The following is a 16,112-nucleotide window of genomic DNA, read 5'->3' as shown; positions in this document are numbered from 1 at the left end:
CCCCCCCAGAACACACGGCACGCCATTCATTGCACTCGCCCACACAAATCCCTCGGACTTCTGTCGCTGCCAGCTTGCTTCAGTTCGTGCCCCGCTCCATCCCAGAGCAGCTCGTAATGCGCGCGCGCGCGCCCCTCCGCAGTTCATCCCTAAACGGGACCAATATCACTTTGGTATCTGACGGTCAAATAGTGTGCCGCCTCTGTCATTTGTTCCAAACATTGGTAGAGTCCATTCAAATGTCGCCGGCAACGTTTCGCCAATTCGGTAGCTTTATCGGCATTGGCGGTTGAGTTGGCGACGGCTGCGGCACGGGAGTCTGTATCATCACTACCACTAACAGATGCAGTGCTGCTGGGCTTATGACCCTCTGACTCCATACCCGAATCGTTTTCATTGGAAATTTCACTTTCCGAATCGCTTAGATTGCAAACCGATGTGGCGGAGACAATCGAGGCCACCGAGGCGGTGGAGGGGCAACGATTGTGACCTTTGGCGCTGCTGTTGGTGGTTGTGGTGATTGTGGCGGCGGTAGCGGCGTTGTTGGCTGTGTTGGGCGCTGTCGATGGACTGCTACTGCTCGTCACACTGACCGCATCCGATTTGTTGGAATCGCAACGCGTATAGAGTATATTGTCTCCTTCGGTATGGCGTAGTTGCTCATCGCCTGTGCTGTCCGCATCATCATCCGAATCATCCTTGCCCGTCCAGAGCAGATCAGTCTTGAGCGCATTCAGCATGTTGTAAAGGTTGAAGAGCTCCGACGAGTTAAGGAATTCGTGTACGTTCTTGGAGTGTTTAGCACTGCGTTTACCATGTGCGCCAGCATGTTCAAGCATATGCTGATTGGATGTGGAATTCTTGCCAGGTGCTGGTATAATATCTGTGCTATCACCGACCTGAAAGAGAGGGAAAGAGACACAGTGTTAGATGCAAGTTTTGGTTATTGAATTTTTCGTATATATGTATGTACATATGTATATGTACTATATGCTTAAACATAAGGCTTTATTGACAGTTTATGGTAATTTTCCTGGCAAATAGACTTTGAAGAAACCCCTTTTAATATTGAATTTGATCCAGGAACAAAAATAAGCGATTTACTCGTCGCGCCCGTTTAAGTTAAGGCCATGAATATGGTTTCCAATACCAAATTATTGCCGATAGTTTAGCTGTTGTGTTTTGGGTGTTTTTACCGTTTTTTAATTGTTGCTATTATTATTATTATTATCGTCGTCTAGTGTAATTCTTTTTTCAATTTCCCTGGCCGAGGCCCCCATATACACTGCTTGAGGCACATTTAGTCCAGAGCCATACGTCAACAGCTCATCTTCTATCTCCTTTAGGTATATGCCCCTATAGTTCTCCAACATTTGCGAACTAACCAAGGAGGAAGAGAGAATCTGAATTGCCGACTATCTATCTAAGAAAATGTTCCCTCCAAGAAAACGCTTGCCTTTTTCGTTAATCTAAAGGCTAGCTCCACGTTAAGTTGCTCTGTAACGATATCCTCTAAGAATTGGGTCCCAGGCTTTACTTTTAAGCAAATGAGGGTCTATGTACCCAGTACGAACTGTACCTGATCGGCCTTTATTTTCAATAAAAAAGTTGAACGGTAATAAATCGTTCATAGCCTTTGTTGCTGGCCTCTGAATTTTGGAATAGACGTGTACATTTAGTGTACAATCGCTGTTGCTTTGGCTGCATATTTGGCTACCGAGGTCTTCTGTGCTCGCTTCTTAACCTTACGAATATAATTAAGTTTGGGTTCTGAAAAACTTTAAGATTTTACACCCAATATGAGAGATTCAGTCATAACTTTGAAATTAATAAAATTGCTTAATTTTTTTTTAAGGTCAAAAGGCCAGTTTTTTCCCACATTAACACAAACAGGTCAATTCTGCACGTTACCGAAGATTTTGTAACCGGAAAATTTTATTACGAAAAAATGTTGTTGGTAACGCAGTTAAAGCTATGAAGAATTGTGGAAATTCTGGCATTTCATATTTCACGGGGCAATACTTTGTTACTAGCTTATGAGATAGTAACAAAATTTACCGGTTACAAGAGTACACAGAATGCGAAAAGGGTTTAAAAATTTACAGGAACTTTATTTACCGGTTACAAAATGTTTATTACCAGCGCAGAATAGACCTGTAAGCGAACAATCGGTGGCCATATTACTAATCGTACTCATCTCTCATTCGCACTCATTCGTGTATGTATAAATATTCGTAAATTTATCGAAGTAGTATTCGCATTTGTATTCATTTTCGAATTTGTACTCGGCTTCATATTCATGTTCCAATTGAAATTCGTACTCGTATTTATATTTTTATATTCATATCCGTATCCATATTCATATTCATATTCATATTCAGTTCATATTCATATTTATACTCATATTCATATTCATATTCATATTCATATCCATATCCATATTCATATTCATATTCATATTTATATTCATATTCATATTTATACTCATATTTACTTTCATATTCGTATTCATATACATATTCATGTTCATATTTGTATTCATATTCATATCCATATCCATATTCATATTCATATTTATATTCATACTCATATTCATATTCATATTTACTTTCATATTCGTATTCATATACATATTCATGTTCATATTTGTATTTATATTCATATCTACATTCATATTCATATTAATATGCACATTCGTATTTGTACTCGCATTCATATTCATATTCGAACTCGCATTTCTGTTCGAAATCGTATTCGTTCGTAGTTGCTTTGCAAAAAGGTTAAAGTTTAAATCCAATAGCAAAGTTGTATCCTTCTAATGCCAGAAATATTTCAAATAATAATTTTAAAAAATTTTATTTGCACCAACCTGTCGATCCATAAGCAAACATGGTACGAGTATGGTATCATCCATCACTTTCACAGATTTCACAAATCTCTCCATTACATTAACGATGCTGTCCTTCGAGAATTGTGGTTCATCATGACGCGCAATGCGACGTAGGCAGTTTCTGTAAATATAAGATAGGAAAGAACAATTAGAAAAAATTTAACTAAATACATACTTAAATTATTTGGCTTAGCTATTTTTGTTAGTAACCAAGAGACAACCAACCAAGAGACGCTTTTGTAGAGAAATATTCGCACTTTACTATTTATCTAAATTAAATATTACTACATAGGTACATATTTACATACATACATACATTTGTAGGTAGTATTTAGTACTCTTTACTATCTTTATCATTTCAGTGTGCTGGTTACACCCCAAATTGGGCCAAATGTAGGGCAATAGCACAAAATCAAATACAGAATATAAAGGATTTGTTTATCAGCAAAAGCCTACTTAACTAATAAATAAATAATTTTAGTCGCTTTAATTTTTTTGATGTTGTTTAATGAAGGTTGTGCGCTGTCGCCGGCACGTCTGGTAATGTTACATAAAAAAGGTTTTTTTCTTTTCCGCATTCGCTTGCCTTTAAATGCTGCTTATGAGACGATTATATTAATTGGCGATTTCAGATATTGTTTTATTTTTGGTTTATAGATATTAGGAAGGCAAATCCCTTTTAACTTTTTTATAAGCCTCAAACGAAAGCCGTTAGTTTTCAGCACTGTTATATAAAATGAATAAAACCATGTTTGTGTGGCGCGCGCTTTTGAAAGTTTAAATGGGAATATTTTGTTTGTGCTTTTGGTAATATCTAGCCTTGTGCGTTTATCGTCTTCTCGGGCAGGTGTTGTTCAACCGACAAACCAGTTGTGATCTATGCAAATTCGACACTTAAATAAAACCATGAATAAAATATGCGATGACTAGCAAAAAAAAACCGAAGACAAATAATCATATCTAACAACGCACTACAGATTTTTTTTATGTCGAAACTAAAGACAAAACAATTCATGGATGAAACCACCACAATCAGACTACGTCCATTGTAATATCTTCTGATATTCTACCAGTTTCTGACGGCTGGTTTGCGGACCGACCAAGGAATACGTCTCATTACCAGATATGTACTATATGTATTAATCTGGAAGTAGTTAGCGGGCTGACCAATGCCTTGAGTGCAGCTTGGTTGTTACTGCATAGTCATTATCTGCTATATAAACCTATGATCCTGACTCTTATTTAGTGTTAAAAAAATGGATGAACAATTAAGTAAGCAAATAATTAATTAATAAAATAATAATTCGATATCTGGCTGGGTTTCAAGCAGCGTTTCCTTTGACAGACAATGGCGCATTTTTCACCGTGTTTATGAGGGCGTTCCTAGAAGTATCCGTTCCTTATAGAAATCTCTCTAAAACTTCTGGTGACCGAGGTTTGCACGGCAGCTATTAGCCTATTATCCCAGCCACTGTTTCTGAGCTTTAATGCCCGTATTGTTTATTCCACAAGTTTTTTGTGCTAGGAGGTCTATGAGTTGTGTGCCACTTATCAGTAAATTGGGACTCTCTTTAATTTTGGAGGGTATTCTCCCAGGTACGGCTGTTTTGTTATTTTTCAATTCTCGAGCGGGGGATTTAAGTTCATAAACATATTTTTGTTATGGAATTTAATTTCATGTGAACTTTAAGCCATTTATTCTCATTAACTTGGCAGCATTTACTGATAGTACACCAACAACTATACATACATACAAATCGTCAACTTGTTAATTGTTGGCTCAGAAGAAACTAGCGCATAACATTGAAAAATTGTTGTTTTTATTGAAATATGAATGTAGTCGGTGGTCACCAACAACCACCAGTGTACTGGCAGAAACTAGCCCTGAGGCTAGCACGAAAGCAGTGGAACAGCCACCAGTTGCTGTTCTGCAAATCCCATTCGTTTTGTATACTAATTCAAATCTGATTTTTTTTTTTTGTAATTTTAATTTAATTCAATTTAACATTTCTAAATTTGGACGACAGCTTTCAAATGTTTCGGTATTCATAGGCAACGCGCGCGATGGCAGGTAGACACAGAACGCGTGTCGTTTTATTTGAAATATGTTTTGTTCATCAATTCCACATGTATAGTACAGCTTTTTTATGCATAAATATTTATTTAATGTACATTTATATCAAGTCGCTTCCTTTCATACGGAATTAGTTGAACTAGGTGTGTATGCATGGAAAAAAGTGCATCTATTTGTATACAAGAAACCCCTAATATATATATGTAAAAAAATACTAACAAGTATGTACATATGTACATACAGTTAAACTCATTGTACATACATATTCATGTACACTCTAAAAATTGCATGTAAAACTACTACTACTGAAAAGTGTTTATTTTTCAACCAAAATCTATGTAAATATACGCACAAGCTGTCAAGATTTGATTTTGAACATGATATGTTTAAAATATACACATAAATATATACATTAAATGTTTAAAATTGCAAAAATTCTTTAAAGTAAAAATACATCTTTTACTAATAATAACCATTAAGTGCACATATTTACTCGATTTTAAACTTTTTGTGTGTAATTTTGCTCTACGCGACAAATTTGGCATGTAAAAGTAAACAGCCAAAGCCAGGGCAAATTTAAACAAACATTTTTTAGAGTGTACGTAAGTGTATACACATACATTTGTATATGTGGGTGGTAATCGACGCGCCCCTGAACAATGGCAAATGCTGACGCCGCATTTCGAACTACAGCAGCAAGTGCGAAAATATATACACACATACAATAAAATGCGCCTTAATATACATACATACAAATAATTATAGGTATGGATAGTATATATTCAAAAACCTAAGTTGTCATGAAGCTCTAGTCGCATCAAGTATTCATTTAGAATATTGATGAACCTGTCCAACTTGTAAAAGTTGCGCTTCAGCCAAGTTGACCGATTGAACTGACCGATTCACCTGAACGTTTTAGATAGTCAGCTACAAACGTATTTGCTATTCTACAAACGTGCCAAGCTGCATCGTCGACCACCACTTGTTGAGGGCCTAACTGAGGGCCAAAGTGCCGTATCAGCCAAATTTATGTCGAGGAAGGCGTTTCGAAGAATAACTGCTGTCGTTCACTTTAGTGACAGTGACGAATTTGGTGTTTATGTTTTGGGGTTTTTTTTTAGATTACTTTTTGATATTTAAGTACATACATACATATGTTCATATTTACAAGTACATTAAGAGCAACATGACGTCAATTGGAAGCCATAAATAAAGCCAAATACTGATATGAGAATTGCATCGCGCTCAACTGTCTGAAAAAAAGTGCTAACCTAAGCTAATATTAAAATTTAAAGCTGCAGTCTGATCAAGTTTGGCCATTATTAATCTACACTTTTCATTTTCTTGCAGCTTGCTGATTTATGACCAACAAAAATTATTTATGATTTTATAAAATTTTATTAAAAAAAAAAAACATAATTGTTATCGCCTTGCATTCCATTTGACGTTATTGATAAGGAGTTGATATATTTATGACGACCAATAAATGGCTAATCGGCGGATATTCAATGTGAACGCACCTAATACTTGGTAGCCATTATAAAGCTACATAGGCTTGTCTTTTTGCTGATGTCAGAACCACTGACAGCTAGTCAAGTGCAATAATTTCGATTTATTATTTTATATTAGCCCATTAAGTAGTTAAGATTGTATTAGTTAGTTGTATAGCAAGTTGCCTTCGATGATCGGTAATTTGGTGGTGAGCCAGTACTGAGCTGACTGCGTGATATTTTTATGGTTTCCTTGAGCTCATTTAATTTGCAAATTCAAGAAAGAAAAAAAAAACAACGCATAAACTTTAATTTGTTGTCGTGGTTTGCGATTAAATATTTTGCTATGTAGAAGTACTGGCTTTGAATGAACCTTTCAATAATTTAATATGCACATAAAAAATAAAATAGAAATTTTATTGTCGTTTGCTCGAAGCTTAACCAGCATTTCACCTGCGCGACTTTTATCTCTTTAGAAAGTCTTATTCCAGTTATTGAATTTCAACGATAGTGATAAAGCACATATCGTCACCTGAAATGCAAAAAGTCATAACTAATAAAAAAATGCAAAATTCACTTTTTGATTTATATGATGGATTTCATCGAATAACAACTCCCCACATCATTTTAGGAGCGTTCGTTATCTCCCAGAAATAGTCAGAAAAAGTCCGAAGTAGTCAGATTTAGTCCAAAAAGCGTTCCTTAACTCGGAAATGACAGCAAAAATGAGAGAGCAACACTCAGTGAGAAGTCGTCAGTCCGAAGTCGTCAGATTTAGTCAGAAGAATTTTTCCTGGCAAAATCCTGAAGTGTCAAACTCAACTGAATTTAAATTAACGGAAATTAAAGAATACGCAAAAAGTGAGAATAATCTAAAAAGTAAAAGAAGTGAATTGAAATTGGAAGGAGGCAAAAAATAATTGATATAGTAAATGTTTATTGTGCTTGTGTGAATGTGTTTTGTACATACATTTCCATTCTTATTTGACGTTAGTTTTGTTGTTGCCATTCTTCGGACTAAAAATGTGGTTTTTTGCGTTCCTTTACTTTTCCTGTTATTCTCTTTAAGTGAGCGCATTTTGCTTACGCTCTGGCATTTTGACACTTTTCAGATTTTAGTCGAAAAAGATAAGGAATGAACCTATTATAGAAAAAATAAACGTTATTAAGTATTTTTGCATTTCAGGTGACGATATGTATCTACATACGTTTACCATTTCTAATTTTCCACTCACAAAAAGCTTTGGGATGACATACTTAATTTATTTCAAAATATTGTGGAATTCAAGTAACACAATTTTTTTACAATCCTTTTAAATGAATTTTACGTCCGCAGATCCTTCCCTTTCATAGCTAAAAAAAACTTACTGAATACATACTTAGTTAAAAGTCACAGTTAGCCAGACCTGAGTAGTGCAGGGAAAAATTGATGGTAAGTATGCGAACTTTAGTCAAAAAGCGGCCACAATATTGAGTCGAACATTCGGGCAACAAGCACGTTGACATAAAGGCTTCAAAATATCAATATATTTCTATGCACAGTGACATGAATTCTTCGTGGACAATGTCTTTTGAACAGTACACACACATCAGCTTTCTGAATTCTCCAAAGGAAATTATATTGAGTTAGACTGTTTTGTCAACCTTCATTTGGCATTTCGATTTGGGTGTATATACCTACGGACCTTATTTTGATTTAGCTCTTCGAATAACCGTAAATCACAAGTAGGTTTTAAAGCCCATACCTCCCTATTTACAAGGCACCAATTGATTTAAATAAACCGTTATATTTTAAAGTGGATGACAATACACTCGTATAAAGGCTCCCAAATATAATGTATATACATACATACGTACGTTCAATTGATAATAACTTTTGTGTTAAAACTTCCTGTAAAAGCAACACTGATCTTTTTAATATCCATAAATGAATTATTGCTAAGGCAAAGTCCAATCAATAGAAACTGTACACACATACATACGCGTACTGATAATAAAATACATTGAATACCAGAAGTAATCCACAATTGTTGAAAGCTTTGCATAATAATACAAAGAACAAGTTGTATTCTATTTCTGCTGTGTCATAGTTTTTTTTTTTTCGTGCAAGCATTAATATTTATTAATCAAAAAGCAATAAAAAAACAAAAACAATAAGGAAGAGCTTGTGCCGCCAACCAGTCTGGCCTGCTACTTAATTTTATCGCATAATTCTCAGACGCCACTCTGTAAAGCGTTACATGCTGCTCGTCATGCTTTTTCCGCTGCCTATTTATGTACATACATACATATGTGTGTGGGAGACTTCCAAAGTTCGGAGGGAACTTTCCAAAGTTTTGAGCATGTGGCAGCCGAGTGCCACCACGATAAGCAACGCTGCATAGGGTCACAAATAGGGATGTTAATTTTTCCGCTTTTTACGTTTCCGGGATTTTCGAGATGTTGTTACCAAAATTTAAATATTCATTACTTTTCAACAACTTAAATCTAAAAAAATTGCTTCTATCTTACCTACCATAAAATAAATAAAAAGTAGATGGGTTTGAAACCTTTTTTATACCTTTCATGAGCATGAAATGGTATTATAACTTTGGTCCGATGTTTGTAAGTACCAGAACAAAAAGAGATAGACCCATTAAAATGTATACTTATATGATCAGAACGTCGAGCTGAGTTGATTTATCCTTGTCCGTCTGTCCGTCTGTCTGTCTGTCCGTCTGTTTGTATGCAATCTAGTCTCTCAGTTTTCGAGATATCCGGATCAAATTTGGTAGGTGGGTGTATTTTTATAATGTATTAATCATTTGTCGGAACCGGAAGAATCGGACCACTATAACATATAGCTCCCATACAACTGATTGTTCAGATATGAGATTTTTCGTTATAACTTCTCCATTTATGCAGCTACGAACATCAAATTTCGCAGAACTTGCACCCATTATCAACAGAATGCTTACAGTGAAAATTACAAAGATCGGGTCACTATAACCTATAGCTCCCATACAACTGATTGTTCAGATATAAAATTTTTCGTTATAACTCCTCCATTTATATAGCTGGGAACAGGAAATTCCGCACTGTTTTCAATAATTATCAACAGAAAACTTACAGTGAAAATTAAAAAGATCGGATAACTATAACCTATAGCTCCCATACAACTGATTGTTCAGATATGAGGTTTTTCGTTATAATTCATCCATTTATGTAGCTAGGACCATGAAATTTCGCGCTGCTTTCACTCATTATCAGCAGAAGACTTACAGTGAAATTAACGAAGATCGGGTCACTATAACCTGCAGCCCCCATACAACTGATTGTTCAGATATGAGGTCTTTTATCATATCTCCTCCATTTATGCAGCTAGGAACATGAAATTTCGCACCATTTTCACTCATTATTAATAGAATACTTACAGTGAAAATAACAAGGATCCGGTGACTACAACATATATCTTCCATACATCTGATTGTTCAGATATGGGATTTTACTGTAAAACTCCTTTATTTGAACAGCTAAAACCGATAAATTTCGTAAGATATTTTATAAATAATAATACAAAGTCTACTGAGAAAATCGTCAAAATCTATACTGTATAAGCTTTATCTCCTATAGCACTGATTGTAGTACAATCGAAGACAGTGCTGCTCTTACTTGTTTTTATTTAAAGTAGTGTTTTTATTTTCTCTCTGGCGTCAGGATTTATTTTAAAGGACTTTGTAATTTCAAAGATATGATTAATCTCAAAAATTATTTCGAAAATTCAATGCAATGTAGAATAAAAATATGGGTACCAGATGAAAGACGAAATTCCTGTAGAATTTAAAAAATTACAATTTTTTGGATTCATAAGGATGAATTGGTAATTTTTTAAGCTGATAAAGTTGGAAGGACGAAATTCGAGGATATTATCGACTTTATATAAGTCCTTAATATATAATTTTGTCAAAAGCACATATTACGAAATTTCAAGCATATGTTCAAGCATTATGTACCGAAAAGGTGAATCTGACTACATTCTACAGAATTTCTTTTTTAGTGTGATGCCCGTACTTCCTCTCTAAGCACACTTCACTGAATTTTTTAAATTATTTTTGGATTACTGACGTCAGTGTGAAAAACTAAAAACCCAATTTTACTATATTTGGCCCATGGTTTCGCGGATATATTGTTTTTTGTGTGTAAAATTTACTATCTATGTGGCCAATACTGGTCAAGAAAAGGAGTTTTTATTATTGCCATCAGTGCAAGTTACGAATCCGAAAGTCCCAGGATTATTTGCCAAGAATCCCGGGGTTTTTGGGACCTTGAAAAGGCCGGGATCCCGCGATAAACATTCCTAGTTACAACATAAAGCAGCAAAATTAGAAATGCATTGGCCAATCAACAACTCTACCAACCGCGTCGCCAGAGAGCAGCGCAATCAGCTAGACATAGTAAAAACATACATAGTACATACATACATACGTATAGTCAGCCAGCCAGTTAGTCAATCAGCTGTTGGGCGTCTACTTATGGTTGTAATGATTATGCTCGTACGCATGCACGCGGTAATCATGCGTTTAAGACGTGACACGTAAGGCAATGTACCTACTGCGTGCAGCTTACCCGCATGTAATCACATACAAACATATTTGTATATGTAGTTGTATTCATTAAAAATGCTCCCACTCACTTTCTCTTCTTCTGTGAGAATTATGGAATTAAAATGGAAGTGTTTTCTGAAGAGAACAGAAAAAGGCAAAACAGGCATCATAAAATCGGCGTCCATGACTACACATGCTACATCCATTCACAGATGTAGGTACATACATATTCTAAAGTGTGTAAATTTAAAATTTTTGTTGTTGTCTTTTTAATGAAGAGCCTAGTGCCTAGAATTAGGTATCATACAATTATTCCCAAAACATTTGTATCTGTCCAACTATCTACACGCATTTATTGTCCCTGGTCACGCAGTGAGTGCGTGCACACTCCAGACAACAGGCAGCCAGTGAAGGAAATTTACCAACCCGCCTGCTTAAGAAATGCGCATGGAATAACTATGTACATACATATGTATGTAGTGTGAGTGTCAAGATACCACCAAACGTTGAGCCTCTCTAATCAATTGTACACATGTGTAATCTAACAAACATACATACATACATATGTATGTATGTACATACAGTGTTTATTTAATACGCGTGTGCGCTATTTACAGAATTATGTAGTGGAATTTGAACGTCTGGGAGACCGGCAAATGATTGCTGCTCTTGGAAACAGAGGCAAAGATTTATGAAAGAACTATTTAACTTATGTGACTTTAGAAGTTTTGATTAGAGATGAAAAAAATAATAATTTTCAATTTCAATGTTTTAAATGAACTTTTATTAAAATGGCATCCTAAACTATAATAGCTAGTAGTACATACTAGCTGAGTGCCCAAAGCTTTTGTGCTTTGGAGCAAAAATTTACGAAATAGAGCCAAGCTGTTTTTTAAAGTTGCTCAAATATGAATGTATGCATGTATGTATAGACCAGTGTTGCCAGATTTGGTTTCAAAAAAAAGCGGTGAATTCTCAAGAAAAACTATATTTTTAACAAAAAAAAAAAAGCTGTATCCTTTTAGAAAGAAGGCATTTTTTTGAATGTTGCTGCGTTTTCACCGTATAATTGAAATGCAGCTGAGCCATTTTTATTCAAAAGAAGATACGCTTGACCTCCATCGCCCGTCTTTTACTTAAAAATTTACTTCCAAATCTGTAATTTTGACAAAACTGTAATCAGATGTAAAAAAATTTCAGTTTGTCTAAAAATCTGCGATTTACAGTTAAAACTGTGAATATCGCAATGTTGGTATAGACCTACATATATATATAAAAGAAAGTTCGTAACGGCCTCAAACAATTATGATTAATATTTTTTGGGTAGACTCAAGTTGCACCCAGTATGTCAATATGTTCATAATATTTAGTTCAATCACTCATTTACTAAGCCTTTTACTTACTGATTTTTATCTTAGTATCTACGATAACGATTGTAAAAGACGGCACTTGTCTGGCGACAGTATTGAACACTTGTAATATCAATTAAGTAACTAAAGTAATTATTAAAACTACTCACACGACGTGTAAAGTAGGCAATGCGGAGCCCTTATCAACTATTAAAGCACTGGTAAAATATAGCAGTTTTGCAGCTAGCAGTTAACACTTCAAATTACCCACTAAGTATGCAATGATCAAATTAGTTTAAAAGTTGCTTTTATCTCTTCATTGTTGCCATAATTTATAACAATTTATATCAATCAACATCAAATAAACTGCCACCAAATTGGTTTGACATGGAGTGGCGTGATCTCGATTCACGGTATATGTGTATAATAGCAATGAAAGCAGCGTGGCAGCAGCGCAATGACATAAAATAAATATTGAAAACCAGGCTTGGGTTATCAGGTTAACCCTAATTGCTATAAAAAGCGACTTTAATGTTGAAAAATCATACGCAGTATTCAACGTTTGTCGTTCGATCTCAAAATTCAAAATTAAATTCGAAGAATTAAATGTGGTACAATTTAGGCACCTTCTAAACACAGGGTTAAAATTGGCCCAAGTATGGCATATTTTTTTGCATAACTCATTTGATTGCAACTACTAGATAATTCTAACGTTTTTAAGCCAAGAAAAAGTTGTGAAAATGTGTAATTTTGTTTGTTCAAAGGTACTGTTATTATCCGATATACGATTATTTCTTAATATTTCGAAATGATGTTAAGCTAATATTTATTTTACAGAAAATAGTCGTTAGTTGTTGATGTTTTCTCTGAATTCAACAATATATTCAACAATTCTCAGAATTTTTTTACGTGATTTTCTTAGTGCCGTTTTCCCAACTAACCTTAAGATTTATCTGCCCTTCAAACATTTTTTTTTCAGTACAAAATTTGTGTTTTAAGGCAGATAAATTTTAAAATTCTTGATTTTTATTTTTTTTAATAAAAAAATAATCCTTAAAAAAAAATTTTATTTTTCGGTCAAATTTAATGGTTATTTAGTGATTTTAAATTTTTCGATCAAAAGTAACCGATATTTGGATTTATTTTTTAGCTGTTATAATCGAACCTGCGGTTTAAGGACCATATTAAATCTTTTATGATTCAAAAATTTAAAGACAAAATAACGATTGAATTTGACAGAAAAAATAAAAATCCGAACTTAACGCTTTTTGAAGTGTATATTTTTTGATGCCACAGACTTTTATCGCAAATCCAGGAAAATGTCAGTTATAAACCCTTCGATGGTTGATTCTTCCGAGTCAATAGTTTTTAAATGGTTAAAAGTAATTTCTATAAGGTTTTCTATACAAATCATATCAAGCCCTAACCGCCAAAATAACGTAACCGACATTTTTTTCGCAATTTTATTTTTGATGCAGAAATGCATCTAAATACGCTAGTAATATTTCTGCAACAACAAGAAAATTAAAAAAAAAAAAAATTTGCTTTTGTTATTTTGGCGGTTAAGGCCAGTAGAGTATTGTGGACATCGACATTTTTTGTTTGCCAAAAAGTGTGACACTACGAAAACAACATATTTACAATCGGCGGTGAAATAAAATACCAAAAATTACTATTTTTCAAGGCAGGGGAAGTTTCGATTATATCAAAACTTGTTTATTCCCGCCATTCTAAGAAAAAATTAGGTAAATATTACTAACTAACAGACAACATACACAAGTGACTAAGTAAGCAAATCGAATGTATCTATTTATAAACTTAAATGTACAGACGTATCTTATCTTCAAGGAATGCAACGCCAATCAACTCAAAAGATTACAACTGAAATGATAAAAATTGCATCAACATTTGCGGCTGATGGCAACTTTTGAATTGTACTTAAAACTGTGGATGTATCTGTGAGCGTGTTGCAATTTCGCCCAAACAAAGCACAATAGCTGTGTCCTTCGTTCTGCACTTTTCCACCCACACCTCACATAAGGTGCGCGCGCATCAGGTGATAATCAGGCCATCTGCGCTGTACTTTATGTCATACATAAGCACAGATATGTAAATATAAATAAACAAAGACAGATGTATGTGTGTATGTATGTTCTGCATACAAATATTTATTGGCATAAAAGTGCTGTTGTTAGCGCCAAAATAAAAATAAAATTAAACTAGTAATTTAAAAAAAAAGTGATCATTACAAGCAAAAGTGAGCGTCTACTTGGCATCTGGCCAATATCAAATCAAATGCTTGTGCTGGGAACACCCTCCGACGCATTAGATCTATTTGATTGCGAGAATGATGTTGTCAAGTGAAAACAAAGTATTGACGAGAGTCATTGGGAAATGCGCAAAATACGTTTACAATACATAATTATTACGTACATACGAATATCATCTAAATTAGATGATTGAATGATGCGTTTAGAATTGTGATGAAATTGCAAGTACTAGAAATTCGCATGTCATTTATTTTCCTTTTTCCTACTTTCACATTCTATCAGATTATTTTTTACATACACAATACTTATGCTTAAAATCCATACTAGTTTAATTTTCTGTACTTTAGAGGCAGACACATTTAGACCGTTATTGGTCCCTTGTTATACCGTTGTAAATGTTTACTATATTCTTCATTTCCCTGAAAGTGAAACCAATTCGACACTCTGATGTAAGCCAAAGTATAGAGCCCCAGCGATTCCAGCTGTAGGTACTCAGTTCAGCCAGACAACCAATCGTACGAAAGTCGGAAGAGTTGACCCACTAATTAAGGCGAGATGTATTGTAATTACCATCTTCTATTCGCCTGTTCTATAAAGTTATTCTTAAGCCAGTGTTTGAAAGATGGAGATAATTCTTGTGTAGAAATAATTCCTGTATAGTCTGCGCATCTAAAGTCGAACGATAAAAAGATAAGCAAGGTCTCTTTAGATCTTTTTAGTGCGAAAATAATATTTTAAATAAATCCTCATTAGAATTTTCTATTCCGAGCCATAAATGAAAATTGCGCATAAAATAATCAAAATATAATAGGAAATATTTTGTTTAATTTAATATAAAGTTCAATGGCATAATTATAATTGCAATTGAATATTAAATACATATATTTAAGTTAGCATATTTGAAGCTGTGCCTGTGATGTTAGCCAGATACAAAACATATTACTTAATTCTTTCGTCGTTTAAAGATTTTTTATCGAACTCAATTATTCGACGCATTAAATAGTTGTAAAACGTGTTTTAAACCACAAAATATGAAAAATGTATGAATAGGTGTAGTGTACCTTTAAAAGTACGTACGTACGTTTTGTGCGTTTCGCTGGAAGAGTGTCGTATAAAATAAACAAGTACAAATTGAATTAAGTGTGCAACAAGTTACAATATTGCGGAATGCAAGGAATTTTTCTTTCTAGTAATTCTACGCTCTGCTATGTTGCCAGCTGAACAAGGTTCGGATATTCGAATCAGCGCGCTGTAATAAATGGCGGAGACTTAACGCCAGACGATCTGAAAAAATTTTCGAAGTTAAATACATTCGTGCAATAATTCTTACCAGCATCGTCACAGAACGCTGTGATATTGCTACAGTACTAAAAAATAGCATATATCGTTACTAGGGTATTCGATTATTCGCCTTTTTACCAAAACCGGGTTTCGAGTTATTCTAAAAATTGCAATT

General features: G+C 34.4%; 1 protein-coding gene across 3 annotated transcripts in view; it reads right to left on the bottom strand.

Moving 5' to 3' along the window:
- Positions 1-6: 6 nt before the first annotated feature.
- The window catches only part of LOC118743007, a 31,966-nt gene continuing 15,860 nt past the window's right edge, over positions 7-16,112 (bottom strand). For all 3 annotated transcript variants that reach the window (XM_036475458.1, XM_036475460.1, XM_036475459.1), the window contains exons 2-3: positions 2,870-3,011; positions 7-899 (exon numbers count right to left, since the gene is read on the bottom strand). In XM_036475458.1, the coding sequence (XP_036331351.1) occupies positions 150-899; positions 2,870-3,011 (892 nt within the window). In that variant the 3' untranslated portion in view covers positions 7-149. The remainder of the gene's footprint in view (positions 900-2,869; positions 3,012-16,112) is intronic.

Source organism: Rhagoletis pomonella, unplaced genomic scaffold (genome assembly GCF_013731165.1).
Source record: "Rhagoletis pomonella isolate Grant_MI unplaced genomic scaffold, Rhpom_1.0 Rhpom_scaffold_00007, whole genome shotgun sequence".
NCBI lineage: Eukaryota > Metazoa > Arthropoda > Insecta > Diptera > Tephritidae > Rhagoletis > Rhagoletis pomonella.
Note: the sequence above shows the minus strand (reverse complement) of the source record. Positions and strands in the feature narration are given on the sequence as shown.